Source organism: Fonsecaea erecta, assembly GCF_001651985.1.
Source record: "Fonsecaea erecta strain CBS 125763 chromosome Unknown Scaff9, whole genome shotgun sequence".
Classification (NCBI taxonomy): domain Eukaryota; kingdom Fungi; phylum Ascomycota; class Eurotiomycetes; order Chaetothyriales; family Herpotrichiellaceae; genus Fonsecaea; species Fonsecaea erecta.
In genome coordinates, this window is record NW_017387252.1 from 665,943 (window position 1) to 693,499 (window position 27,557).

Sequence of the window (27,557 nt, forward strand, 5' to 3'; positions counted from 1 at the left end):
ATGTTGCGTCTATCTCACGGAATTCCGACCTCGAAGCAAAGGAATTCCGAACAACAAGAAATCGTGCCATAGCCATACGTACATAAAGCAATACATCAATCCATCCATCCCTCCATCAATTCCCAGACATTTCCATTTCCACTTCCTCTTTTGCCTCCTCCCCAACTGGTTGATTCCGTGTTGCTCTCACACGTGTATGCTTGATGTGTGTGCCCACTTTGGGGAAGCAATTACTGTAGGAGAATTCTGGTTCTTCGCAATCAGAGCAAGCTTTGGCTCGGCAGGCTGGGACAATCCGTACACCTTCGACAGACTGATTGATTGATTGATTGATTGATTGATTGATCGACACGGGACGGACAGACGAACAGACAGACAACCGCCTCAGGTACGCCACCACCACCACCACCACCACCACCCCTCACAACACCCAGAGAAGAAGAATACGGGCCCCCTTCCCGTCCCTTCCCTCATCCCTCCCTCTCAATTTTCCCTCCGCCGACGAGCAGTACCACCACCACCATCATGTCGACCTACACCCAAGGCCACAGCCCAGCCGTGGTGGCTTCGCACGCGGCACGCACGGTGGAAAACTCCGCCGCCTTCGTGCTCCCGCACCTGCGGCCGCACTTCACGGTGGTCGACCTGGGCTGCGGCCCCGGGACCATCACGCGGGGATTCTGCGCGCACGTGCCCGACGGGTCGGTGGTGGGGATCGACGCGGCGGCCGCGGTGATTGACCTCGCGCGCGCGGGCTCCTCCCCGGACGAATACCCCAACCTGTCGTTCCGCGTGGGCGACATCACGGCCCGGCTGCCCTGGGACGACGGGTCGGTCGACGTCGTCTACACCAGCCAGGTGCTGTACCACATCCCGCACCCCGTGCGCGTGATCCGCGAGGCCCGCCGGATCCTCAAGCCCGGCGGCCTGCTGGCCATGCGCGAGACCGACTCGCTGATCTACCACCCGGCCAACCCGGGCACCGAGGCGTACCGGGCCACCATGGCCAAGGCCGTCGCGCCGGGCGCCCAGGGCATCGGGTCCGGCCGCCGCGTGCACCGCTGGGCCCAGGAGGCCGGGTTCGACCGGGCCACCATGCAGGTGCGCGCCGGCGCCACGTGCCACCCGGCGCCCGACGAGTCGCGGTGGTGGGCGGGCGTCCAGGTCGGTCGGCTGCGCGGGGAGATCGGCCACAAGTGGCTGCACGAGCTCCAGCTCGTCCAGAGCCAGGACGAGATCGACGCCATGGTCGCCGGCCTGACCGCCTGGGGGGACAGCCCGGAAGCCTGGTACGTCGCGCTCCAGGGGGAGGTCATTTGCTGGAAATGACACGTCCGAGGCCGGGGGAGACAGCAGCATTGAAGCACATACCTAGCTGGCTAGCACGGCAACGCAACGAAACAGCAGCGATAGGTTCTGGCTTGATGGGCGCGGAAAAAAATCAGGACAGATGTGAATCAAGCAAGCATCATAGACTAATCAAAAGCTTCAATATCCTATTCAGAATAAAACAGGTGCTTCAGCAGTTTCCTGCAAATTCACAGCTTCAAGACACCGCAGATCTCACCGCCCTTCCCGTCCTGCACAATCACCACCTTTCCCAGTCCCAGGCTTGCCCGCCTCTCGGCCCCCTGCCATGGGACTGTGAAACGCTGCGTGGTCCCCCGCTCGACAGTCCCCATCCTCCGCACGTCCTTGACCACGTTGAGATGTGCGAGCGTGCGTCCAGCATTCTCACCGCGACGGATGTGCACGTCTTGTGAGCTGGGCGTGTATGTTATTTCCCACACCTCGAGTGGATGGGCGCGAGATTGCGAGGACGACGGTGGGAGGCTTGTTGCGTCGACGTCGACTCCCAGCTCTCCGTTGTCTTGCCCTTCTAGGGATCGCTTGAAGCCCACACTTCCCGTCTCGTCCGCGGGCTTTCGGCCTGCCCGTACAATGCGCTCCAGCTCCCCTGGGGTGTTACCCACGCCGACGCCTCGCCCATTCACCACCACCATCGGCGTGTACGCGGCACGCAACCCCATCCTCCTCACATACTCTCGCTGACGGGCGTCGTTGATGGGTAAGCTGAAAGTGTCTGCCCAGCCCAGATAGTTCCAATACGTTACTTGGTACGTGAGCAGCAAGTATTCTGGCCCCGGGAACGAATTCGGGAGGGCCGTCAGGGACGAGGCTGGAGATCGGTTGGCGGAGAAGCGAGGCGACGGCGTATCCCGGTGCGAAGACTGGTGGGATTGAACAAAGGAGATGAGATTGTCGTTGGTGGGAGGACAGGAGTTGCAGCCTTGGGACTGGAAGAGTTCGATCAAAATGGGTTGCTCGAACGAGGCTGGTGATGAGATCGCTGATTGTGCAACAGAGGAAGCACCTGACTTGGTGCCCGTGATGTCGGAATGTTTCACGACAGCATCTGGTCCCTGAACCCCCCCGGAATGAGGAGAGCGTAACGACGTGAACAGCGACTTCACTTCTCTGGAAAGCGTGTGTGCCATGACGGGAAGATGGGGAGATGTCAATTACTCGGAGCTCTCTCTCGACTGGTCTGAGGGAGTGAGTTGATGCTCTCCCTGGACGAGGCCTTCGAGGGCTATATATATGGTTACTGAGACGGCACCGACTTACAGGTAAGATTGCAAATCGGCTTGAGCCCGCCGACAGGGGCCGTTTGAGAGTGATGCCATAATACAGGCAGGGACATTGAGGCTTCGAGTTCTCACCGCGTACCTGCGTCGTGTATCTCTGTCGTGTCCATCATCCCGGATGTGTGTGTGTGTGTGTGTGTGTGCAAAACGAGGCGCAGTCGATGATGAGCTAATCGGAGCGTGAACGCGAGTCTCTGCTGATTCCATCATCCGCCGAGAGACGACAATCGTCACTTTTTGTCACAGATGTAGATATAGATGTAGATATGGACGGCCTGTGCCGCTGGGTCGTTTGATCACATGTTTGAGGAGTCTGATTTAGACTCGACTGCTTCGTTCTGTAGAATGGGAACTGGGATGTGACTGAATGACACTATGCAGTCAGTCATACACTGCAGATGGAGGATCATCCGGCAATCTTGGCCGCCCTGGGGTGTCTATTCTGGTCAACCCACAAACTGTGATGGTGAAAGAAAAGACGGCAGACTTTCGAATATTAGACCATGCCCCATACGATTACAGACTGGAAGATAACTTCGGCGCCACTTCGATACACCTGTCACTGACAGAGTGGAGGGTACCTGTTGCTCTTGCCCATCGTGCAGTCGGCAATATTGACCAGGATGTCTTCCAGGTCGAAGCAGTGGTGTCAATACATGACAGGGGTCGTTGGTACGCAGATATCGACGTCCTCGGAGCTAACCCTATCATCTCTCCCATCCGATCCCAGCCCAGATCCTGCAGTAAGTATCCTTCTTCGTCCTCCTCCCCATTGCTCTCTGAGAGAGGCCTCTAAGTGCCTCCAGACGAGCCTCCCCTACCCACTACTCACGGGGGGGATGATCCCGACTTCATCGCCGTCTCTGATGACCAGATCCAGCCCTTCGCCGCCGCCACCTGGACCTTCTTCTTGGTGGGTAGTGGCCTTGTCGTCCACCAGCAGCGCCTCGAAATCAAAATCAACGTACTCGAGGTTCACCGTCACCGCCGCGCTGCCGACCACCTTGTCGCGCATGCCGGGGAAGCGGGCCTCGAGCGCGGCGAACACCCCGCGCAGCGTCGTCGGCACGGGGATGCGGACTGTCTCCACGCCGCCCGCGAAGGTGCTCGCCGAGGCGAAGAGGAGGACGGTGCATGTGCCCTTGGCGGGATTTGTGGATGTGGGTGTGGGTGTGGGTATGATGGATGACATGGTTTGAGATGCGTATGTGTGTGTGTGTGTGAGAAAGGAGAGAGAGCGACTTGGGCTTATGTGCTCGTGTACCTTGTACTGCGAAAGCTCAGTCGAGTCGAGTCCGGTCGGTGCTTTTCGCCTCCGTAATGAATGATTCGCTTGAGATTCTGCTCTGCTCTGCTCTACCCCTTCGAAATCGAGTCGAATCGAATCGAAGGATGTCGATGTCGATGTTGATGGTGCCGCCGAAACGATCACTCACTCACTCACTCTCAGTGCGTGGCGAGGCAGAAAAATAGTGTTGTTGTCCTCGAGACAATGATTGATCCCTTGCAGGTACTTTGACGATCCCCCTCGTCCAGAGAATCAGATAGATAGAGCCTTGTTGTAATGCAGGACCCTTCTCCCTTCCTTTCCTGTCCTTTCCTTCCTATATCTTCTTGGTTTCGTATATCCTTCTCTCGCTGTAAGGGCAGGCAGGGCTGGCTCCCTCTCTCTCCTGACCCGACTCGCGCAGCCACTCAGTCAGTCGGTCAGTTGGTGGGTGGGTCCTACCTATGTCCAACTCGACCTCTCTTCTCTATTTCCACCGGCCCCGGTCTATGATTACCGTCTGCCTTCTCCTTCCGTCCGCAATGAGGTGCCACCCTCCTTCAAGTCAAATAACCTGTTCTCTGTTTCTTGCCTTTCCTAGCTATAGCACAGCCACCCGCACTCCTTGGCCTGCTCCCTTCCCTCAAAGCCGTGGGGGAGCGGTTTGATTTTTTGTTAAAAAAAAAAAAAGAAAGAGGGGGAGAGACAGGGACAACGGGGAATAAAAATCTGCTGACACACAGTCAGGCAGGGAAGGAGGATCACAAAACACATTCACTATGCCTTGACGAAACAGTTGTCTCGACTGACTGTATGTGCCGCCCCTTCCCGGAGAAAAGCGATTCTCGGAATAAATGGCATCGGCGTAATTTATCCGGCGGATTTTATTATTGACACGTGAAAGCGTACTCAAAAAGGGAAGGTTAGGGCGCACACTCTCCAACGCTGCATGATGTCATACTTGTTTACTCTGTCAAGAGCACTCTGGTCTTTGCCAGCGACTGCCAATTTTGTCTTTGATATTAGAGCCTTCATGCTACCGAGTACACAAAGAACAGTCTCCCTCCATGCTTCGATATGAGCCACATCCTTTCATTGGTACGCGACCGGGGAACTTCAACCCGCCAATCCATTGCTATTTCTGCTTTGCCCTCTTGGGAAGTAAGAGGATGATATCATCTGTCGTCTAAGCTGCGCCCCCCACCATCCAACCCCACAATTCGTATGTCACCGTACAGATTGTGTCGAAGCATGGTAGTGACCCATTGACATATCCATACAGGAGATAACGCAGGCAAACACAAAAGTCAACCTAATGCTCAAGCAGTCTCAGGGATCCCTGAACCACCACGTTCTCTAAGATTGATCCCGGAGGAATGTCGATGGTGCTGTTCTCAGTAGCTACAATGATGACGGTACCTGTAGTCACGGCCGTCAGTAAGCAAAATCGCCCCAAACAAGGAACGTGTGTAGCGTAGGCACTCACCCTTCAGGACGATTCCACGGCCAAAGTTCACATCGCCGGTGACAGTCAAGTGATCCAACTCCACGATGTTGGGAATGCTGCTGATTCTCTTTTGGAACTGCGCAACCTTCTTGAAGTCACTGCCCAATTTGATTAACGGTGCAGGCCCGAATCGGTTGGGGTCCATGACCAATTGACCATGTGACAAGGTGTACAGGTTCGATTTGACCAACATCAGATCGGAGCAGGTTTTGACAGGCAAGAATCGTCGGCGAGGGACATTGACACCGTGTGAGTTTTTGAAGTGCTTGATGGCAGCACCCACGGCGGTCTCGAGCTGGATGATGGAAACGTCCGCCTCGCCCTTCTTGTCGGCCGGGATCGACTTCTCGTTGGGGATGATCTCCATCTCCAGTTCGTTGTTCTCAACCACCCGCTTGACTGCGCGCAGGTTCATCCAGATGTTGTTGGTGTTGAAGTACTTGAACTTCTTGATCGACTTGAATTCATTCACGTATTGTTTGGGCACCTGTGCAATTTCCAGTAGTCGTGCGCGGCCTTCGTAGTCGATAATGGTACCACCCTTGACGTCGGCCTTGGTCTTGTCGGTCAACTCCATGATGTACTCGGCTTTGGTCTCAACCATGTGCTGTAGGATGCGTAGATCCACGACGGCACCCAGGTTGTCGGCGTTGGACAGGAAAATGATCTCAATACCACGATCCAAGAGCTGATCAAGGATGCCACTGTTGTAGAGAGACTCGAAAACGTCACCGTGTCCAGGAGGGTACCAGTCGGAAAGCTGAGAATCGTACGACTTGGGCGCGGGGAGCAAAGAGTCCTTGAGGACACGGGGATAGCGGGATTGGTTGAATGTCAGGATGTCAATGTTGTGGCCTTCGTATTTCTTGATGATGGATGCAGTGTCTTCATCGGTGTTGAAGCTGTTCATCAAAACAAACGGGACGTTGACGTCGTAGGTGCGGTTGAGGTATTCGATCTGGCGGACGGAAAGATCGAGGAAAGACATTCCGTCTCTGACCTCAATGACCGATTTGGGACCAACACAACCCATCGACGTACCCAGACCACCGTTGAGCTTGACCACTGCGAGCTTGTTCAAGAACTCGACTGCATCGGTGTTGGGCAAGTCATCGTAGGCGACGACCTGGTCGGGATTGGGGGGGTTTATTTTTGCCCAGTCAATGGTGTTGCCCTTGGCTCGGTCGTTGAGGTATCTTCTGAACAAGGAGAAAAAGTTGTCCATTTCCGCCTCGAATCTCTTCTTTTCCGCCGGATCTTTGACCGTGTCTGCGAGGTTGTTGAGGGCATTGCGCATTTGACTGGCAGCCACATTGGTGGAGGTGTTCTCAAAGGCCTGCATCGCGTGAGACTTCATTAGCTGGAGCTCTGACGGAGAATGGGTGCGATTGAGAGGGCGGAAGGAGGAGGAGGAGGAGGAGGAGGAGGAAAAAGAAGTGTGCAACTCAATTGGCGGAGGAGATTCAAGTAGCGGCATTTTTAAACAAGGGAAGGCGGTTCAAGCCAGAAAATAAAAGAAGAAAAAAGGGAAGGAGCAAAGAACTGCTCAAGGCTGCTTTTGAAGAAAACAGCAAGTTCGTGGAAACGGTGCGCAAAGTATGAGATGACGAGTCCAAAACAGTGTTGACGCCTCATTTCAAGACGGACCGACTGTGGTCTCGCAGGATTTATTTCCAGACGAGACGGCAAGTCACCAAAATGGACTCCGGGGTATGCGGAAGACGGGTCCGTGCGCCATGGAAAAGGGAGAAGGGAGAAGGGAGTTGCCGTCGTGTCATGCCAGACAGTGGGCGGAGGTGATGTGATACGACGAGCAGCAGGAAATCAAGGAATGTATATTTTGCTTACCACATGAGACTGTGTCTTGCCGTGGTGTCTCTTCTCAGCTGGTGCTGGACCATTGGAACCGTTGGCTGCACCGTGAGGACGGAGGTGGGAAGGGATTGCTTTCGACGCCATAGCTGTGACGATAGGTTTGCTTTCTGCAGGATACGAAAACGGAGGAAGGAGATTTGATCGAGAGACAGTTTCAGCTCACTCTTGCGAAGCCTAGCTGTAAAGGTCTGGAGACGAATTAGCGACGAGCTGTGTCTTCGAAATTCCACCTGACAGTCTCGTGGTAGAGATTTGGTGGTGGGGAGATAGATATGAGGGTAGAGTAATAAAGAGAGGTGAGAGAGTTGGGCAGGCAAAAAAAGTCGAGCGGTGATGCAAACAGCAAGCTTTAGCGAGAGCTTCTGGCGCCGCAAAAGACGGTCCCCAGGGCACGTCAAGAGCGACCCAAAGATTTCATCACTGCATGTGGCGTGGGCAAGGACCTGGTGTGGATGGTGGATGGGCGAGCAAGGGGTGATGTAGTTGTGCAGCTTCTCGATGGCTGCAGCAAATGACGACCAGCGGGTATGAAGCTCCAAAAGTGGGCACCATTGGGCTCCGTTCCAGAGGGCTGCACGGGAAGTAGCAATTGGGGAGGAAAGCCTGGCGGTCAGGATGTAACTAACCCTCTCGTGATGGGATTGGGATGAATCCCGATTAATCGGTGGTGGTGGTCGAACGGAACGACGTGGAGGTTTCTGTACCGTCACGAGTCTGTCTGTCTATCTCTCCGTCTTGCCCAAATATATGCTCCTTCTCTCTCTCCCCTCTGCTCCATTTTGTTGGGCCACCGGGCCATTCTCTGTTCTACCATCAACGTAGCATCGATTGATCGAGAAGCGTTATTTTTCTGCTCCACGTTCGGCGACGATCTGGAACGACAATCCCCCTCTTCTCACCCATCCCACCACTTTGACCGCCCGCCCTCTCCCACGCCCTGCCCCTCTTTGCTTGCCCAAGTCCGCCACAGCTAGACGCTCCCACGTCCGACGCCACACCTCACATACGCAGCTACCTATTGCCATTTCGGTTTAGAGGGACCGCCAAAATTGCGTGTTTCACCGACCAGGTATCATTTGTCTGCCTCCGCCTGTGTCCTTCAACCCCCAACATCCAGGTCGATCGGAGGAAATAGTAGGAAAGAAAATTTAGAAGAAAAAAAAAACATCTCACTGAATACCAACCAGACTACCCTCTCACGTTTCCCCTCGGGCATTGCGCCCGCGATTGAATTCTGCTTGCGTCCTGGTTCTCTCGCGGATGTTCTTATGCCTGGGCACCCTGGCTAGTCTCACCGACTTGACGCAAGGGATTCAGTTTCCGCTGCAATCAGGCATTTGGCTGATGAATTCGCCTCAAACACACACAGATCATCCGCCAATCGTGTCAACCCCTGCTACCCTGAAGTCCGACCTGGAATCCTCCTCCCAGGACCACAACCACAAGCATACTAGTACATCCTGTGGGGAATCGTAGACAGCTGGGAATGGACGTAAGGTGAGATATCATGCAGGTAAAAGAAATACTGACGGTATTTCGTGAAACGCTTCCCTTTTGTACGCCATTTTTCTGAGGCTCTGGATCAGTGGCCCGCCGAGCCCCTCGCAGGCTGTGAGCCGCGAATTAAAACAATATCTGGTATCTCTGAATCAAGGAAAAGCTATAATATAGCGACGGAACAAGGCCCTCGAGGCTTCGCCGGACAGGCGGGCAGCCCTTAGGAACCGCATCATTCCTCCAGAAACGCCACCTCGCTGAAACCATGACAATTCACAAGCCGCGCCTACCATGGCCCTGATCTGTTCAGGATCCCTCGTATTTGGCGCTAACATCCCTCCTCCCAAAGAAACTTCGTCGCCCCTCGCGCTTCGAGTCCGGGCTGTCCCGTCCGCTGGTGACGGGTCGGAGGCTATCTGAAGCAACTCCATTGCTGGCGGCAAAGCTGCTGCGGATCGTGACCGATCCCGATCCAGCCTTGACAACTTGGTCGGACCCTGCGCCTTGGTCAGATACAAAGAACAAGCCCTCCCCAAGATCTTTGGATCTGAGCATGTCGTGATCTCTGACTTGCAACTGGAACTGCGTGTCCGCCGAGCAGGCGACCTTGAAGTTTTCGTGGTTCGCGTCAAACTCCACTGTCCCCGACACTGATTTGATGGCCTTGGTCTTGTGCACTTCTTTGGCCCCTTTGGATCCGATCATCTTAATGAGAACCTGGACATCAGCTTTGGGAGGATACCCGGTGGCAGAGACGATAATAAAACTCGCCGTTCCGGTATCACCGCCTTTGTGAGCCGTGATGGTTGAGTGATTACTCTTGGTGCGGGAGTGCATCATGGGAGAGGGCGTGGCTGGGGTGACGGGAGTCGCGCTGCCGTCAACCATGGGAGGCGCTCGAGATGGGGTTGCCAGTGGCGTGACGGCAGCATCGGCATTCTCCAGCGTTCCGTTGGTGCTCGGTGGTGTGTCTTCCTTACTGCTTCGCCCCCTCGTCAAGCCGTGTTTGATGAACGAGGCTCCCTTGACCACACCGCCCCCCACCTTTCCGACACCTTTAACGGGCGCACCGATGACCTTTCCAGCGGGCGCGAAGGTGCCGGAAAAGGTTGATGTCCCTTGCCGCGCTCGAGTGATGTAGTTGGGCTTGAACAACATTCTAAGTCGAAGGACCCCGGACTTTCCGTCTAGATTGTATTTGAGCTCTTGCGGTTGGAATGGCTCTAGCACCTGTAAATTCAGCACCGCAGAGCCGAGATGGTCCGCCTTGTCGCCAAAATCCCAATCCATAACGTCAACCTTGAAGTCAGCTGCCGTGCGGGATGGAATCTGCACCTCGAAGAATTCGTTCCAGGCAGGATGGAGTGTCTTCTTCTGAATCTTGGTCTTGTACACTTCTTTGCCATTCAACTTGAATTTGCAGTAGGGATCACTGTAGCCATTTCGATCGGCAGACGGAAGATCGGCAGCATCCATCACGTCGACGCGGAGAGTACCCATGTTGTTGATGCTCTCGCTTGGATCAAGCTGCATCTTCACTGGAAGATATTTGAGACTGACCACCACTTTGTTGATAGCTCCGTTGTTGCTCCTTATTGTGAGTTCCGTGGGCTTGTACAAGCACTGCTGTAGGGTAGACAGAGTAGGGCCAGTCAGCTTAGCCACGATGTCGTCGCTGTCTCCCTTGCCGGTGCGGTCGACCTTTTCGGTCAACCGGAGTGTGATTCGCGACATCTCAATTTCGCGAACCATGGCATCACCGGTCTCGCCGAACTGGTGGTCTTTTTCTCGAATCTTTGAGGATGTGTAAGCCGGGAAAGCATGGTCGTCCATTACTACCTCGAGGTTGATGTCAGTTTGGGCAAAATGGCCTTCGATGATGCTGAAGACAATGAGGCCGGATTCTAGTTGCAATTAGCCACGACCATCTTTCAGCACCAAAAGGCTTACCGTATTTGTGGAGATCTTCTGGGGTGATCTTTATTTTGGGCGACTGTTTCACGCCGGAAGCAACAGAGCCGTTAATAGACGCGGCTCCATTTGCCAGAGCACCAAGCCGGCCCGCCTTATCGAGGCTCTTGCGACCATCCACGCTTAGTCTCGCCATGTCACTCGACGTCTTGACATCAACCGAGGATTTCTTGCTGTGCGAAGGCGTTCCAGGTGTTGGAGTTTCGGGCGCTTCGAGAGCTGCTTGAGCCTTTCGCTCTTCCTCTTCCTCTTCTGGATCCATCACGTTCAGAGTTGGGAAAAATGAAACGGTGTAGTTGATTGTGCCCTTTGCTTCCCCGGCACCACCCATTCGCAATCCCTCAGACAGCACGGTCTTGGTGTCGTGGACTTCATATCCCCCTTCATCGGCCTCTTTCATGTAATCTGAAGCGGCAATCTGTACCAAGCCCAGAGATCGATCTTTGCCGAGCTTTTCTTCGTCCATCACCTCAAGTATCAATCGTTCAGAAGGTGTATGCACCGGCACATATATGACCTCGTCCCAAACGGGATTGAGGTCGTTCTGGAAAGTAACTGTCCGGCCCTTGGGGATGCTTGATAACAAGACTCTTGCGTACGGATCGGATTTGCCCATCGTCTCATAGTTTCGGAGGTTCTTTGCACTCTGGACGTGGATGCGCAACACGCCTACTGGGGTGATGTAGCCGCCAGAGCCGATGGTACCCTTCAAGATTACCGGTTTCCAATCCAGCATCAACTTAGCCTTCCCTGTTGTGGTCCCGTGCAGGTTGAACCACTCCTGACCTTTATCCACAAGTTTGAGCATATCGTCCAATTTGATTTGGAAGGTGCCCAGGATCGGATCGGTTGCAAGGTCGCGATTGTCTTTGATGACCAGTCCGATCCTCGCTTTCTTCCGGTCCGTGATGAGGACTGATTTGGTATTGTCCGAGAATACAGGGTTGTTGGTGTGTTTGAGTTTGTTGGTGATATGGATCTCCTTGCCATTCAGAAGAAGCACCGCATACGGGTCCAAAGCGCCGACAAGACTTCTGCTTCCGTCCAGATCTTTGGCTTGTTCGATGGTGATTCTTGCGATGCCCGTATTTGACTCCGGTGGTGGTAGAATCTCACCAGTTTGAAGTTTCTCCGGTTCCAAGACGGGAAAGAAACGAACATCACAACTGACCACTCCACGGTGCTTCCCGTTGGCAAGCACATCCAGTGTCAAATTTTCATGTTCATAGGCGCCCTCCAGTCGATCCAGTGCGAACGTAGCGGTGCCGAGGTGCTTGTCCTTGCGCACATCGTTGTAGTCGTAGACCTGTAGCGTGAGGGAGTCCGTTAAATTCGTGATGATGATGTACAAGGTCTCGTTCCAGCGAGGGTTGTGGTCTTCGTGAATCGTCTTGGTACGTGCCAGCTCCTTGGCGCTGTTCAACGAGACAATAACATAGGGATCCGGTGTGCCGGAGAATTTGTCAGGGTTCTTCAATCCAGTGGCATTGTGGATCGTAACGGCAACAACGCCAATGGCCAAATCGATGGGGTTGCCCGATAGCAGTTTGGCCACCTCAATGGGGAAGACATTCGGCTCGTACATGATCGGAGCAAGATTGCCGTGGATCTGCTCTTTAATAAAGCTCTCCAGACCCGGGATAAAATTGATGTCGAAGCCAAAAGTGTCTCCACCTAGAGGCTTGCAGACATAGTCAATTGTCGGTCGACCGAGGAAACAGATGTCAACGCGTTCGATATGAGGGTACGGAATTTGCAGCTTCATCCTGACTCGCATCAAACCGGAGAACTCGAAGTCTTCGACGATGACCTTCATGGCCTTGCTGACAACACCTTTGCCGATGCGGATTTCCAGGACGACTTTGGGGTTAATTTTCGTCTTGAGCTGGCGGGCCGTCATGTCCAGGGTGTCAGTTGGAGTAAAGCTGAATTTCCAATCCATCAGGACAATGTCATCCTCGGCCCTAGGGTAGGTCTTGACATGCTCAATACGGGGTGGTTTGGTCCCCAGGATGAACGTCTCGAGCCTCATGCTGTCAAGGAACGCCGGCGTGGAGGTACTCAGAACTTGGTCGACGGACATGATGATAGCTTTGGCAAGCTGGGGGGCGTAGATGGGCCAGAACTTGACCAAGAAGCTGTTCAGCCATTCGAGGCTTTCGGTGTCGGTCTCCAGACGTGCTTTGGCCAGTTCCCGCGTGATGTCGTCTCTGAAATTTCGTCTCACCCGTCTAATGGAGGTCCTGTAGTAGGTGCCGCAAGTGGCCATGATGATGATGACCCATGCTAGACCGCCGCCGAGAGTAGCAACGAGCCATGATGCGATACAGGCAAAGATGATCACAGCCGTGTTATGGTACCAATCTGGAATCCTTAGCGACGCGGCCATGTATCTTGGAAGCCAAGGTGTACGCACCGCCGAAGAACCTCTCATCCAACCTCCCTTCAAGGGCCGTTTGATGGTCTAAGAGGTTACCTTCTTCTTGCTCTTCCTCCGTCTCACCAGATCCGAAGCGCGGAGCCCACCCGACCTTCCTCCATTCTTGTTCTTCTTCTGGGGCGATCCCGTTCGCCGCGTCAGCCTGGTCAGTCGGGGGCTCGACCTTCGCGGCAACGGAAATGGGTTCGGGCGGAGGTAGGTTGTACTGAGAAGGCTCTCCGTCGTCCTATCATCTCTGTCAATCAGGGGGCGAGAGAGGGTCAGACTTGAGAGTATTATCACGCACCAGATCCGTGGCTACTCCGACTCCCTTGGGTGGGCGACGAATATCGTTCTGCCGCTTTAGTGCACGTCAGTGATATGGTTTTGCCGCGAGTCGGAGAAACACAATCTTACTGTTCTGGCTTGCGCGGCCTTTTCTTCTGGAGACGCATTAGGGTTGAAATGCAGGGCGGCCGAACCAGCTTTTTTGCTCTCGTCTAGGATAACCCGTTGAGCATCATCGCCCGTGACAGAGCTATTTGGGTCGCGGGCAGCCTCGACGGCGCCTTGGGACTTGAGCTCGTTCTTTTCCCTCTCGGAGCTCATGGTGATTGGGCAAGGACGATCAACCGACCCTGGTCCGAGCTGCTCTAGATTTCGGAGGGCATGTGGAGAGAAGGAGAATAAGGATCGAAGACGGAGAATAAGTAGGCGGGCAGGGCAAACGTCAATTCACCTGTGCAACTCGGCCTCTGCCACAGAAAAAGTCGAGAAGAGAAATGGGAACAGACGTGGTGAGCCTGCGAGGAAAAGGTGCTCGGCCAATGCTCTCTCTGTGTGGTGTCTCTGCTCGACACGGCGGTCGGCTGGTGACGAGTGCGAGTGACGGAGATGCGGAGAGCTCCAGCTTAAACTTTACTTTAAGGTGACTTTCAGCTTGCAGGGAAGCGCAGGGCCCACGCAGGCGCACCCAAGACGCCCAGGGAGCGCAGCTTTGGGGCTCACCAGGCCTAGTGACGCCCGCTAGCTTCACCGCCGGCCCACCTACGGTTCTTCAACGTGCCCTGGCTGCCCAGTTTCGCCTACCCAGCCGAGTTTTGACGGCGTCAAACAAGCTGGAGTCCTGCCAGTTGCTGGCTTTCATTCGCCAACCTCCACGATCGCACCCCCCTTTCCGCCTTTCCCCTGCAAAGAGATAATGCATCTCGCTGTCGTCCTCACCTTAGTCCACTTCTGACTATCCCTCCCCAGCAAGCTCGAGTCCAGTAGTTCCTTCGGCTTTGCGAGTCCCCACGTGTGGGAAAATCAAGAAAAAGGAAGTTGGGCTCCGGTTGACGGCATCAGAGGCTAGCTTATTCTCAGCAGGACCAGGGTTGCGGCCGGTTGACGGTATCGGGAGATCTCCTACGAGTTACCCCTTCATCTTACTCAATGCCAAATGGAGGACCACCAGTGCGACAAGGCGCCCGTCCGAGGGTAGCCCAATGCCACTCATTGCGCAATATCGCCTTGCGATCTTTTGGTTGCACGCCCATAAAGTACTACTCCGTGTGCAACCAATCGCACACTGTGCCATGGAAGAGGATGCTGGGTCGAAGGCAGGCATTACATCCGATCATCATCCATGCGACGAGGTGTGCACCAAAAGTTCAGTGGAGCACAACGAGCTGGCTGCTCGTCGAGCATATGGAAAATATCATATCATTACATGTCTCCGACGCCAACGCGGTTGGGGTTTCTGCTGTCTGGGAAGCGTGTCTCTCCACGACGTCCAGGTTTCACCTATTTCCTGCCAGCTTTCTTCTTCATCTTGACCCTTTCAATGATTTCTGGCTTCTCCCTGCACGTCGGGCAGTACCAGTCTTCGTCCTCATCGGGCACTTTCTTCATGTTCAAGCATCCCGTGTGGAACCATTGGTAAGGGCAGTCATCATTCTCACACGCCACCATTTCCCCATAACTGCGCTGGTTGCAGAAGCAGTAGCGTTTGTCGTCTTCTCCCTCCTCATCGTCCACTTCTTCATCTTCGCCCACATCGGCGTCAGGTTCCTCCGACGTCGCTTGTTGGTGCTTCTTGTTGCCGCGCCGTCCTCTCGATTGTGAGGCATCGGTTTCAGAGGCATCTGCGGATGACAACACGGAGTCTGCATCTTCCGAGGCCGCCGTCCCGCCACGTCCACCCCGTACTGAGGGCGATTGACCTTTTTTGCGCCCGACGGATAGTCTTCCCTTAATCGAGCCTTTTTGCTTGAGCTTATTGACCTGCTGATGTGAGATGACTTTCTTTGAGAGGCCTGACTTCTTGGGAGGCGCCGCCGATAGCTGTGCTCCTGTAGATCGAGGTATGCTGCCAGCACGGCTTGTACCTGTGCCCGTAGGAGTGCCCGCTTTTGGGGTGCCTGGGCCAAGTGAGGATTGCCGGAGACCTGACGGCTGGGCCGGCAGGGTTGTGCCTGGAACTGGACCTCCCAACTTTCGCCGCTTGTTCTCAGCACCCAGAGAATGTTCGCGCTCTCGTTGCCGCTGCTGCTGGACGGCCGAAGCAGGTGTTGCTGGCGCGGAGCTCCGTTGAGCGGGTGCGTGGTTCGTTGTAATCTGTGGCAGCTGCCTCGCTTGTGCTTGTTGCATGGTCGCAGAGATGTGTGCGTTGATCTTGTGTGCATTTGCATTGAGTGCACTGATAGACGCGTTTTGTAGAGGTAGACTGGTGGGTAAGTCGATGAAGGGCTTCTGCGTCTCAGCCTTGCGGTTGAAAACACTGGGCAGGGGCGGGCCGTCGAGGAGTTGCCCATCATTCTGCAGTTCCCGAATCTTCATGTCTAGTCTCTTGACCTGCCGCTCCAAGAGACTGCAGGCCTTGTCACTCAGTGCGACTTTCTGGTCTTGAAGTCCGAGGCATAGCTCGTAGTTTCTCTTCACAAGCTCGACATACTCGTTCTCCTTTGGGTGCGGAGCGAGTACTCCGTTGGTCCTGAGATGCTTTTGTATGTTGGCGTCCTTCTGGTTGATGACGGACAAGTGTTTCTGCAAGTCTTTGTCCTTGGCCTGAATCTCTTCCATCATGTGGGTGATCTCGGCGGGTAGATTGGCCGCATCGTGAATGAATTGCTCCAGCACCGATGCACAGTCCTCATTTGTGGCCATCTCTGACTACTGCGAGTCGATCGGCTGACAGTGAACAGTTGGGATGGAGCAATAGCTGATTCTCTCCTATGAGTTTTGCTTTCGCGGGTTTCTCGGTGGAAAACGAAAGGGATGAACAACCCCCAACGACGGCTGAACCACGATTTTATTGCATCCCATCCACGAATGGTTGCTAGTACTGTACATGTGACACTTCTTTTGATGAAATTCGATGTGATTGTCACACATGAGTGATGGAACCAGAACGACGGTGGGCGTGTGAAAAGCAGAAGGACAGCGAGGCAGCCGGCCTCACTAGCCCCAGTTTGAAACTCACGTGAAAGCCCATATGAGGCTAAACCATATAGAGTTAGCGCAGGGTGGCGCAAATTTGACGCCACATCAAGTTCCAGATTCTAGATTCTGCTCTCAGCCTTGCATCGTCGCTTTCAACCACTACCATCGTCTTCAAACCCTTTCAACAATTCACGCCCTTCAAACAAACCTGCTCCAGATCTGAATTCAGCCGCATTGAGCGTGCGAAGGACATACGCCGGTCACTCTGCTAGGACGAAGTCGGCGCAGAACTGAAGGCGGTGTTCCATCGGTCGAGAGATCGCTAAATTTCGCCGACGGCGTCATGAGCCTGGGCAGAATCGAGCCCCCGTCACTTCATTTCGACAGCAGCTCTGCATCACGCCTTCTCTGACAACGACCACATCATGTCCATTGTGCAGGAATACCAGGACCCGTCGTCCTCCGACCCAACCCCCACCCTCACTTTCTCCGAGAAAATCCAACGTGAGGTAGAAGCCAACGGCATCGTCCGCCCAAAGGGTTACAACGTCTCACTGCATTACAATCCAGCTGTGGAACACCATCATTTTGGTCAAACCCATCCCATGAAGCCCTGGCGTCTGACCTTGACAAAGTCCCTCATCCTGTCTTACGGCATGCACACGGCCATGGACTGTTACACATCCCGTCCAGCCACCATGCAAGAAATTTCCGAATTCCATCACGAGAAGTACGTTGAATTTCTCAGCATCGCCACTCCCAAGAATATCTATGAGTTGTACCCTGAGCTCGACGGGACTCAAGGGTACTCTTCCCACGTTTTCGGTGTCGGGGAGGACTGCCCTATTTTCGACGGCCTCTACGCATTCTGCTCGATGTACACGGGTGCTTCCATCGACGCAGCCCGAAAACTTTGTAGCAAACAATCCGATATCGCTATCAACTGGTCTGGCGGCCTGCATCACGCCAAAAAGGCAGAAGCAAGCGGATTCTGCTATGTCAACGACATCGTACTCGCCATTCTTCAGTTGCTCCAGTACCACCCGCGCGTCATGTACATCGACATTGACGTACACCATGGGGACGGTGTAGAACAAGCATTCTGGTCCACCGACCGGGTCATGTGTGTCTCCTTCCACAAGTACGACAAGGAAACTTTCTTCCCTGGGACTGGTCCCCTGGATTCCACGGGTCCGGTCCACGAAGACAACGCAGGGAAAAACTATACCATCAACGTCCCCCTCAGCGACGGCATTGACGACGAAACATACGACTACCTCTTCCGCAATGTCGTGGAACCCACCATCACGACCTTCCGCCCGACCGCCATTGTGCTCCAGTGCGGCGCCGATTCTCTTGGTCACGATCGTCTAGGTTGCTTCAACCTGAACATCCGCGGCCACGGCAACTGCGTGTCTTTCGTCAAATCCTTTAAGCTCCCACTGTTGGTGGTGGGCGGTGGCGGGTATACACCACGTAATGTCGCACGGGCGTGGGCACACGAGACATCAATCTGCATCGGCGCGGATCGCACGCTCAACCCGCAATTACCTGAGTTCTTGCCCCACCGCGAGGCGTTCCGGAAAGAGGGCTTCACTTTGTTTCCCAATCTCGGCAGCTGGAAAAAGGAAAACACCAACTCGAGGCAGGACATCGAGAACATCATTCAGCACGTGAAAGAACAGCTGGCGCAAATCCGCGGCGCGCCGAGCGTCCAGATGAAATACATCCCGCCGGACATCCAGGCGTGGCGGGACGAAGTCGAGGAGGACCTGAAGGCCAGGCGGCTAGAGAGGGAGGAGAAGGCGGAGGAAAGGGCCGGGGCGGGAAGCCTGATGGCCAAGCTCAGCCGGCGGAGAGAGCTGGAAAGAAGAGGTGGTGGTAGCTCGGCCATGGCCAGCGGAGCCGCGAGCGTGAACCTCCAGGACACTATGAGCTGATGAAAAAGGAAGGGGCACACATCACAGGCGGTGGGCGGACACAATGAGTTTGACAGCATCGCCGGAGTCGCGCGTTGCTTGATTTTTCATGGTCTTTTTCCTCCTTGGGCCGAGGAGAGACCGGACTGGACTCCCTCCATCTTATTCTGTTCCCAAGACCCAATCATCAAAGCCAAAAAGGTCTGCTCAGCCTTCTATTCATCTACCTAATACCTGTTTCAACATCACCATCCATCCCATCCACGGCGTCGTGTTTCGCGGATATCGACATGGACGAACGGCGAAGAACGGGGAAGGATGGGTTCTAGGGCGAACGGTTATGCTCTGCAAATCGAAGTATTGTACTACTGGGTGAGCAAAGCCACAGCTGGGGGTGGGTAGGTCGGTAGGTAGGTAGGTAAGGGGGTGTTACAATATGTGTGCCTGTAGTATTCTCGGTACGTCGTCGGTCAGATCCATACCATGACTCTTCTCTCCTTACTACTGCAGTCGTACGAGAAGATAGCGCTGCTGTTCAGGCTTTACTACTATTATGAAGCCGCTTTCTTCAGGGAATAAATATCAAGACGCTGTATCCATTTCTTTTTTCTTCCCGTTTGCTCCATTAGATTCGCCAGCTCGATGGATCGCTGACAGATAGAAGCCCGCTTGCCTCGTGTCAGAGCCGCAAGGGGGAGACGCCATCGCAAACATTCACGGCTCGTCTTGGTGGCCAGTGTAGAAGCAGAGAGGGCGTAGGTCGGGGCTTCGACGCCAGAATAGAGCTTTCTGCTATGAAGGCTCCAGTTCCAGTTCAATGTCGACACGGGGTCCTCGATCACCGTTGACCGTTGCATACTCTTTATCTTTGCTCCTGCCCTTGCCCTTGTCTCGGTCTTTGGCCTTCTCCTTCGCCTTTTCGTTCTCCCCTTTCCACCTATCCGCTTCTTCAATTCTCTCAAACCACTCATCGAAATACTTGCAGGTAACCACATTGACCGGGCCACCGTCACCACAGATGTCAAACGAAGGACACCTCATACAAGGTACTTCACTCGACCCGCCCGCACCCAGTTTCTCCAATTCTTCCTGCCGATATGCGGCTTTTCTAACATCGTCGTGGTGGCTCACTTTGCGCTTGTCAAGTTGAAGTCGCTCCGTGATGTCGTGCGGGGTTTTAAAGCAGCGGTACATAGTAATGGTATTCGCGATGTGGTCGTCAGGAAGCTCATTGCCATGGGGTGGACGATGAAGTTTGAAAAGGCGACCGTCATAAACCATCACCTGGAGGAGTTGTGCAATGGCGTTCTGCGGTAGCATGGAACCTGTGACTTTGATATTGAGGATATGCTTGGTTATGTCTTGGAGCGTGGGATAGAATTTGTGGCCAGGGCCGAAGGGTCTGTAGGATTTCTGGAAGGAAGCCTGGTGCTTCGACAACTTGGCCTTGTTGTTCTGTCCCTCCCCAGTCTTGGTCAATTTCCCCCTGTCATCACCATGCTCTTCAAATCCACCATTGGGTCGCTTGCGCTTTTGACCTGGGATGTCATCCGCATCGTCAGGCTTGATTTCTTGCCAGCTTTGTGTGGAAACAAAATGCTCGATCACCGTGGAGATGGTGTCGATCAATCCGATGTCAAGTCGTCCCTCAGAGAACCAAGAGCCACCCGTCGCATCCTCGGAGGGAGTCATGCCAGCCAAGATGTACATCTTCCGATTGGGATGGCTGACGCTTTTCATCTGCTTGATCAGTCCTCTTCCCTCCAAGACCTTGTAGACCTTTTCCAGGATATTCACGTGGAGGGCGGTTTTGGACCCGATCTGCTTGGTCCACATCCCCGAGGACTTTGCGCCGTCGATGACCTGCAGGACGATTTGCTCATTGCGACTGAGATTGGCATAGCTGTAGAATAGGACAGTCAGGACTTAAGCACATACTGCAAGTTCGATGTGGTATAGTATTACTCTTTTGCTACATCTGGGTTTACCAACTCCCAACCTATGCCACCGCCCGCTCGATCGTGGACTCTGAAGAGCGAATTTTTGGTAAGGTATTCGACGGAGGAGAGAAGGATTTGGAGGTCCTGGTTTGGGATGATACCGGCATCCAACAACTCGGCTTGGGAGAAGACATAGCCGAAGTCGTAGTTCTTACAGCACCAAGCATGAAGAGCCTCCGCGGTGCGATCTCGAAGGGAGGCGGCCGTCGAAGGATCGGGACCCAGGGCGGTGGTATTCTTCGGAGGCGCCATTATGAAGCAATGGCTTGGAGGGATATGTGCTACCGATGGGGGTAGAGATCTGTGTACATGATGGGTCAAGCAGAGAGGCTGCTGACCAAGAGGGAAGGAGGAAAGGCTGAGAACACAGTCGGATGTCACCGCAACATAGTAGAAGAAATTTTGTAACGGCGTGGATGGGAAGTGTGCGAAAAGTGGAACTGAGTATGAAGTTGGGTGAATAATGAAATCTACCTCGTACACAGGAAATTTTGGCGCAGTGGGATGCGAAATAGTGGGGATGAGCACGAGGCTGCCGCTGGTAGCTCGTGCGGGCGGTGCAGCTGATGACATTTTAGGCGCCTTAGGCTTCAAGCTTCTCGAACCCTCACCTGAGGTCCCTGGGCCCTGTAACTGAGTGCCTGTGGTGCCCGCCTCGGTGATGGTGGTGGCCCGTGCACCGAATTTTCTAGCAATTCTGTTCGCTGCCCGCATTTGACAAACTAAAGAGTACATCAGGCTGTCGATTTCTCCAACTCATTTTCAGGCTCTGTCGATCTTGTGTACAACTCAAAAGCTCTTTCTCTACAACAACTGTATCCTATCTGCCAACCCTACGTCCTCGAAAATCTTTGATTTCACTCTAATTTGGTCTTCCAATCCCGTGTCCTAACCATGGCCGATGCTCTGAAGGCCGAGGGCAACAAGGCCTTTGCGGCCAAAGACTTTCAGACTGCCGTGTGAGTGCCCCAGCCATCAACAAGCTCCTTGATCTGTCGGCTGACTCTTGCTATCAGTGACAAATTCTCTCAAGCTATTGAACTCGATCCCACAAACCATGTCCTTTACTCCAACCGCTCCGGTGCATATGCCTCCCTCAAAGAATACCAGAAAGCCCTCGACGATGCGAACAAGACCACAGAACTTAAGCCCGACTGGGCAAAAGGCTGGGGTCGGAAAGGAGCCGCTCAGCACGGTCTTGGTGACCTCGTCGGGGCAAAAGATGCTTTCGAAGAAGCCCTCAAGCTCGAACCTTCAAACACGCAGGCCCGGCAAGGCCTCGATGCTGTCAACAGAGCCATCGAGGCAGAGGCACGTGCAGACGGTGCTGATTTGGGTGGTCTGGGAAACATATTCAATGACCCTCAACTCATCCAGAAGCTCGCGAGTAACCCAAAAACGTCGAAATACCTCGCGGATCCCCAATTCATGGCCAAGCTGCAGCGACTGGCCAAGAACCCTCAAGAGATGGGCCAGGAACTCGCCGATCCAAGGTTTCTCGAGGTCATGGGTGTGATGCTGGGCATCGATATGCAGATGGGTATGCCGCCGGAAGGTGGCCCCTCTGGTGCGCAGAGAGCCACGGAAGAGGCAGAAGATGTCCCCATGCCAGATGCTCGACCTCAATCCAATCCTCCGCCGCAAGCCGAAAAAAAGGCACCGGAACCTGAACCTGAACCTGAACCGGAAGACGAAGAGGCCATCGCAGCCAAGAAGGCCAAAGAAGAAGCCGAAAACGAAAAGAAACTGGGGACAGAAAGCTACAAGAAGCGAAAATTCGACGAAGCTATTGAGCACTACTCAAAAGCCTGGGACCTGCACAAGGATATCACTTATCTGACCAACCTCGGCGCCGCCAAATTCGAAAAGGGCGACTATCAAGGATGCATTGAGGCCTGTGAGAAGGCCGTTGAGGAAGGCCGCGCCATGCTCGCCGACTTCAAGATCATTGCCAAAGCCTTCGGGCGTATTGGGTCTGCATATGAGAAAATGGGTGACTTACCCAAAGCCCTCATCAATTATCAAAAATCTCTCACCGAGCATCGCACACCAGACATCTTGGCGAAGTTTAAGGCCGCCGAAAAGGCTCAGATCAAAGCTGAAAGAGATGCATACGTCGACCCAGAAAAGGCAGAAGAAGCCCGCCTGCTGGGAGCCGAGAAATTCAAGAACGGAGACTGGCCAGGCGCCGTGGAAGCCTATACCGAACTCACCAAAAGAGCGCCGGACGACCCACGAGGCTACTCCAACCGGGCGGCTGCACTTATCAAGCTCCTTGCCTTCCCAACTGCCATTCAGGACTGTGATGAGGCCATCAAGCGCGACCCTAAATTCATTAAAGCCTATCTCCGGAAAGCACAGGCATTGTTTGGTATGAAGGAATACAATAAGTGCCTGGATGTATGTCAGGAGGCCGCGGAGCATGATGAAGGCGGCAAGAACGCCAGAGAGATTGAGCAGCAGCAGGCCAAGGCCCTGGAAGCAATGTACGCTGCTCGCCAAGGGGAGACGGAAGAAGAAACAAGTGCGAGGATTCAGAAGGATCCCGAAATAAGTAAGTGACCCTGATTTTCCAAGACCCTGCACCACATCCCATGCCTGCCTGCTGCACTTGATTAAGACGTGACAACTGACATGTTTTCCTGCTACAGTGCAAATCCTTTCCGACCCTGTCATGCAATCTATCTTGCAACAAGCCAAGTCCGACCCGGCGGCGCTAAACGAACACATGAAGAACCCTGGCATTCGGTCCAAGGTCCAAAAGTTGATCGCTGCAGGTGTCATCCGCATGGGACGGTAGAAGGGTGGGAAGAAAAGCTGAAATCGCTGGTGGGGATGTAGCGGAGGGAAAAATCCAATGCCGGGGCAGGTAAGAATTACGGGGAAGATAGCCGGAACGACGAGGAAGAAGAAGTACCCAGAAAATCGGCGGAGAAGAGAAGAGAAGAGGGTTATTGCTTTATGTGCGTATGTCTGAGTACATTTCGTCGGAAATCAGCATTCATGGCTCATGACCGTTACGATAGGATTTTCGCAAGCGATATTTCTATCTAATCCACCCATTCATTCTTTCATTCACCCATCCCTCTATCCTTCCTTCTATCCCATCCTTCTATTAACAAGTGTACTCCACGAAGCGAAAAAAAAAGCCCTTCTTCACCAGCATTTTTGAGAGTTTTGGAATGGCGGGAGCAACAACATCTCCTCCCATTGCCCAACTGTGGTCTTTTTGTTGCTCTTGCTCCGATAATGGACAGATAGGTTTGGCTTTCGATATGTCCATGCCATATCTCACAATCATGTTCTCATCGTTGGCATGGTGCAGTCAGAACCTCAAATGGTTCCGACTCAGATCACAGCCACATGACTCGTGCAGCAAACACATCAACACATCAAACTCCATAAGTTACTCCTCCCCGGCCTGCCACCGTGCTGGAAAGGCGGCTGGGTCGACCGCGAAATAGGTGAGGTAGTGTATATATGTCGAGATACATCAGATGGCCGGCCGTTCCATTCCCCTGGTTTTCGTTCATTCATGAATCCCCCCTATACATTTTGAATATTTTTGTTCTTTACCCTAGTATGCATCCCGCCTAGATCCTAACCCCCAATGCTTCCCAATTCTAATCCCGCATGTCGTGAACTCATATGACCGGCTGGCGGATAAAAGTAGCGTAGTAGAGTAGATGGCAACGTGGGTTAGCTCGCTGTATGCAGAGTCCAGTTAATATACCCAAATTGTGCCATGAGTCCACAGGGAACGTTTCGAAAAACGGATAGGGACGCGATGGTCCGTCCTGGCAAGAAGATAGAAGAAAGGAGGATAATGGCACCTAGTCGTCATCACTCAACGTGCTCGTCTTCTTAGCCAGCGCCATTCCTTTCAGACCTCTCGTGTCCGTTGGATTCAGCGGTGCTCCGAATCCTCCAACTGCGTCAGGGACTTCCGACGCATTCTCTGTGCGGGTTTGAACGACTAGTAGTCCAGTCTGCAATTGTCTCTCCCGAACAACTTTCACGAGCTGTGTGGCCAGAGGTCCCAAAGCCTGATTGTCATCACGCGCAGAAGCCAGCCCAGTGGCACCAGTGATGACCCTCGAGCCGGAGGTTGACGACTCTGCTGTACTGCTACCCAGCGCGGTGGTGGCCGATTTAGAAGGGAGAGTATTTCGACCGATAATAACAAGCGTCTCTGCAGGGCTAGGATCGGAGATCGCGGCCACGACTGCCTCCAGACCCGACAATTGCACATCTATCACTGTCGCTCTGTTTTCGAAGCCATAATCCGCGATGCTTGACCGGAGGGTGTCAAATTCAAGGTCGATGGGTTTCGGGAGGGTATGGATATTTGATGGGGTGACCACCTTGTTATCATGCTCGATGCTGTCGGCGTGCTGATCGGCGTCGGTACTGTCGAGCCCAACTCTTGCGTTCAGAATCTTCAGATCGACCTTGTGATTTCTGGCCAGCTGTAGACCGAGACGCACGGCAAAAAGATCGTCTTCGCTTTCGCCTTGATAGAGAACGAAAAGCCGAGCTCGTCTACTTTCGGCCGACTTGAAGTGGACAGTCGAGTTCATCTGATCCACAAGACTAACCCCGGTAAGTGTCCTGTTCAGTTGACGTGTCGATCGCTCAGGAACTGGAGACGCGGTGTTTGAAGGGCCCGAGGGCGTACACAGAACTGTCTTGTCAAGAATCACACCAACGGGGCAAGTCACCCTCGCCTTCTCGAAAATCTCTGCCGCCAGTGTCGCAAACTGTTTGTTCGCTAGCGGATCACCCGGCTTTGCATCGAACCAGACAGGGTATTCGGACAACGTTCCAGTCTCAGACCAGGGGACCAACACAAGATCGCTCTGGAGATCCGTCGCGCGAGACAACAAAGTGCCCGAGAAGCTGTGATCAGGCACCACGGCAATTTGTCCACCCACTGCCATATCACAAGACTGTGCGAAAGTGCCGAACGCCTTTATGACTGGGTCTCGCCCGGCAAACTCCTCGATCTCCGAGACGCGCATTACACTGGACTCTCGTTCCGTGAGTTCCATCAGGCGCAGACCGTGTACCTGAATTGGGCGGCGAAGTCTGACCACTGAGCTCAGGGCGTGTGTGTTCAACATTAACGGTTCGTCATTTTGGTGGTGATCGCGACGCTCGGCAGCCTCCTCCTCGGGGTTATGGGCAAGCAGAGAGACCATGGTGAACAGACTGGGAAGACCATCAAGGCGAAGATAGACCAACACCTTCTTCGCAACGTTGGTCTTGCGAAGAATGTCTGCCTCACTGGTGGATTCCATGTCACTTTCCCGGCGAACGGGATTGCCGTCCCAGTCGATCCTGCCTTGCTTCCAAAGCTCCAATTTCCGCTGGTACCAAGGCGGGTATAGCCACGTCGTCAATGGAGTCGTCGCGAATGTGGTGATAAGCGCCATGACAACGAAAATGGTGAATGTTCGGGTGCTGAGGATCTTGGCCTGTAGGCCGATGTTGAGGACGATCAACTCGACCAAGCCCTTGCACGACATCAGAACGCCAATTGTGAAGGATTCCCGCCATACTAGGCCATTAAATCGGGCCGCCAAGGTTCCACCAGCAATCTTCCCGGCAAAGGCGACTACGCACACGCCAACCACATAGCCCCATGTCAGGCCGTTGTCGAGAAGCCCGAGATTGGTGCCTAACCCTGACAGTGCGAAATAAAGAGGGAGAAAGAGAACGCCAACCAGATCTTCGATTTTTTCTGCCAGCTTGATAGCGAAGCCTCCTTCGTGAGGCAGCATTAGCCCGACAATGAAGGCGCCAAAGATGGGATGGATGCCAATGATTCCGGTGAAGAATGAGGACGCCAGGACGAGTAGAATTGTCAACGCGACTACCGTTTGCGTCGGACCGTTGGCGAGACTCCCGGTCCTCCGAAGGAACCATATGACGGTTGGTCGGACGGCAAAGACCAGAAAGAGTGTGTAACCGACGGCGACGAGTAGGATCCATAGAGCAGTGAGACCGACACCCGAATTGACGAGAGCCACACACAGGGCGAGTAATATCCACCCAACGACATCATTTCCAACTCCGGCTGATAGCACAATAACTCCGACAGGAGTGCTGAGCAGTTTGAGGGTAGTCAAGATCCGGCAAAGGACAGGGAATGCCTGAGCTTGGTAAGTGGCCGAATTTTAGGCATCAGGAGAAAGAGAACTTACGGTGATTGCCATGGCCACACCGATGAAAAGCATATACACGCCAAAGCTGATGGGAGCCAGACCAGCATCATTCCGGAAATCACGGTAGAGGCCCCATGCAATGCCACAACCGAGCCCAAAAGGAACAGCCATTCCAAGAGCACCCACACTGAGGGCGATGCGCCAATTGCTGGCGAGAAATCGCAAGTCGACTTCCAGGCCAACAAGAAACAAGAACAGCACCAATCCAAGGTTGGCAGCCAGTGTAAAGGCTGGCATGGAGCTGGTGGGGAAGATGGCAGCTGTAAATCCGGGGATCCTCCCCATGACTGAAGGACCCAGTATAATGCCCGTGATGACCTCGGCAATCACTCGAGGCTGGCGGAGATAGGCCAGGGGCACATGGATGATACGTGTGAGGATGATGACGATCGATGCCTGAATGATAAAGAGTGTAATGGGATTTTTGGGGTCATAATGAGTGGGATTGAGGCCTTCAAAGACACCGCCTTGGGGAGCTGCTCGAGCGCTAGAGGTGCTTGTCGCGGCTGTGGCATTCACTGTCTTGGTGAGAAACTCGGTGACGGTAGCAGTTGCCATGTTTGTCTGTAGGTTGGACAGTTCATTCCAAAGTCGAGGAGGAGACGGATATTTGAACAGTCAAAATGGCATGAGATACAGGATGAAGTTGCGAGAAGGACATTTGGCATGTGGGAGGCTAGCTTCGATGCAGTCAGCTGCATAGAAGCAGCAGTGGAGCCGCTAATTACTAGCTGAGGGCAGATGACTTCGTCTTTCTTGGTATACATACCTGAGGACCAATCGAGACCGGTCCCGTGGCGATGA

General features: G+C 53.9%; 10 protein-coding genes across 10 annotated transcripts; 3 read left to right on the forward strand and 7 right to left on the reverse strand.

The window, feature by feature from the left end:
* Positions 1-525: 525 nt before the first annotated feature.
* On the forward strand, positions 526-1,329 carry AYL99_09465 (hypothetical protein; the record flags this gene model as incomplete). The annotated part of the gene is made up of 1 exon (XM_018840972.1): positions 526-1,329. One exon carries the CDS (start codon positions 526-528, stop codon positions 1,327-1,329), a length of 804 nt encoding a protein of 267 aa, XP_018689653.1.
* Positions 1,330-1,538: 209 nt separating this feature from the next.
* AYL99_09466 (hypothetical protein) lies at positions 1,539-2,498 on the reverse strand (the record flags this gene model as incomplete). Its single annotated transcript, XM_018840973.1, has 1 exon — positions 1,539-2,498. One exon carries the CDS (start codon positions 2,496-2,498, stop codon positions 1,539-1,541), a length of 960 nt encoding a protein of 319 aa, XP_018689654.1.
* A 967-nt stretch (positions 2,499-3,465) lies between these two features.
* Positions 3,466-3,840, reverse strand: AYL99_09467 (hypothetical protein; the record flags this gene model as incomplete). The annotated part of the gene is made up of 1 exon (XM_018840974.1): positions 3,466-3,840. One exon carries the CDS (start codon positions 3,838-3,840, stop codon positions 3,466-3,468), a length of 375 nt encoding a protein of 124 aa, XP_018689655.1.
* Positions 3,841-5,227: 1,387 nt separating this feature from the next.
* On the reverse strand, positions 5,228-6,764 carry AYL99_09468 (hypothetical protein; the record flags this gene model as incomplete). Its single annotated transcript, XM_018840975.1, has 2 exons — positions 5,228-5,334; positions 5,402-6,764. The coding sequence occupies 2 exons, from the start codon at positions 6,762-6,764 to the stop codon at positions 5,228-5,230; spliced, it is 1,470 nt and encodes a 489-aa protein (XP_018689656.1).
* Positions 6,765-9,100: 2,336 nt separating this feature from the next.
* On the reverse strand, positions 9,101-13,793 carry AYL99_09469 (hypothetical protein; the record flags this gene model as incomplete). Its single annotated transcript, XM_018840976.1, has 5 exons — positions 9,101-10,698; positions 10,745-13,129; positions 13,182-13,431; positions 13,492-13,545; positions 13,602-13,793. The coding sequence occupies 5 exons, from the start codon at positions 13,791-13,793 to the stop codon at positions 9,101-9,103; spliced, it is 4,479 nt and encodes a 1,492-aa protein (XP_018689657.1).
* A 1,176-nt stretch (positions 13,794-14,969) lies between these two features.
* On the reverse strand, positions 14,970-16,331 carry AYL99_09470 (hypothetical protein; the record flags this gene model as incomplete). The annotated part of the gene is made up of 1 exon (XM_018840977.1): positions 14,970-16,331. The coding sequence occupies one exon, from the start codon at positions 16,329-16,331 to the stop codon at positions 14,970-14,972; it is 1,362 nt and encodes a 453-aa protein (XP_018689658.1).
* A 701-nt stretch (positions 16,332-17,032) lies between these two features.
* Positions 17,033-18,547, forward strand: AYL99_09471 (hypothetical protein; the record flags this gene model as incomplete). The annotated part of the gene is made up of 1 exon (XM_018840978.1): positions 17,033-18,547. The coding sequence occupies one exon, from the start codon at positions 17,033-17,035 to the stop codon at positions 18,545-18,547; it is 1,515 nt and encodes a 504-aa protein (XP_018689659.1).
* A 771-nt stretch (positions 18,548-19,318) lies between these two features.
* On the reverse strand, positions 19,319-20,778 carry AYL99_09472 (hypothetical protein; the record flags this gene model as incomplete). Its single annotated transcript, XM_018840979.1, has 2 exons — positions 19,319-20,429; positions 20,492-20,778. 2 exons carry the CDS (start codon positions 20,776-20,778, stop codon positions 19,319-19,321), a joined length of 1,398 nt encoding a protein of 465 aa, XP_018689660.1.
* Positions 20,779-21,420: 642 nt separating this feature from the next.
* AYL99_09473 (hypothetical protein) lies at positions 21,421-23,326 on the forward strand (the record flags this gene model as incomplete). The annotated part of the gene is made up of 3 exons (XM_018840980.1): positions 21,421-21,485; positions 21,543-23,080; positions 23,178-23,326. The coding sequence occupies 3 exons, from the start codon at positions 21,421-21,423 to the stop codon at positions 23,324-23,326; spliced, it is 1,752 nt and encodes a 583-aa protein (XP_018689661.1).
* Positions 23,327-24,359: 1,033 nt separating this feature from the next.
* AYL99_09474 (hypothetical protein) lies at positions 24,360-27,311 on the reverse strand (the record flags this gene model as incomplete). Its single annotated transcript, XM_018840981.1, has 2 exons — positions 24,360-26,681; positions 26,733-27,311. 2 exons carry the CDS (start codon positions 27,309-27,311, stop codon positions 24,360-24,362), a joined length of 2,901 nt encoding a protein of 966 aa, XP_018689662.1.
* Between the last annotated feature and the right edge of the window lie 246 nt (positions 27,312-27,557).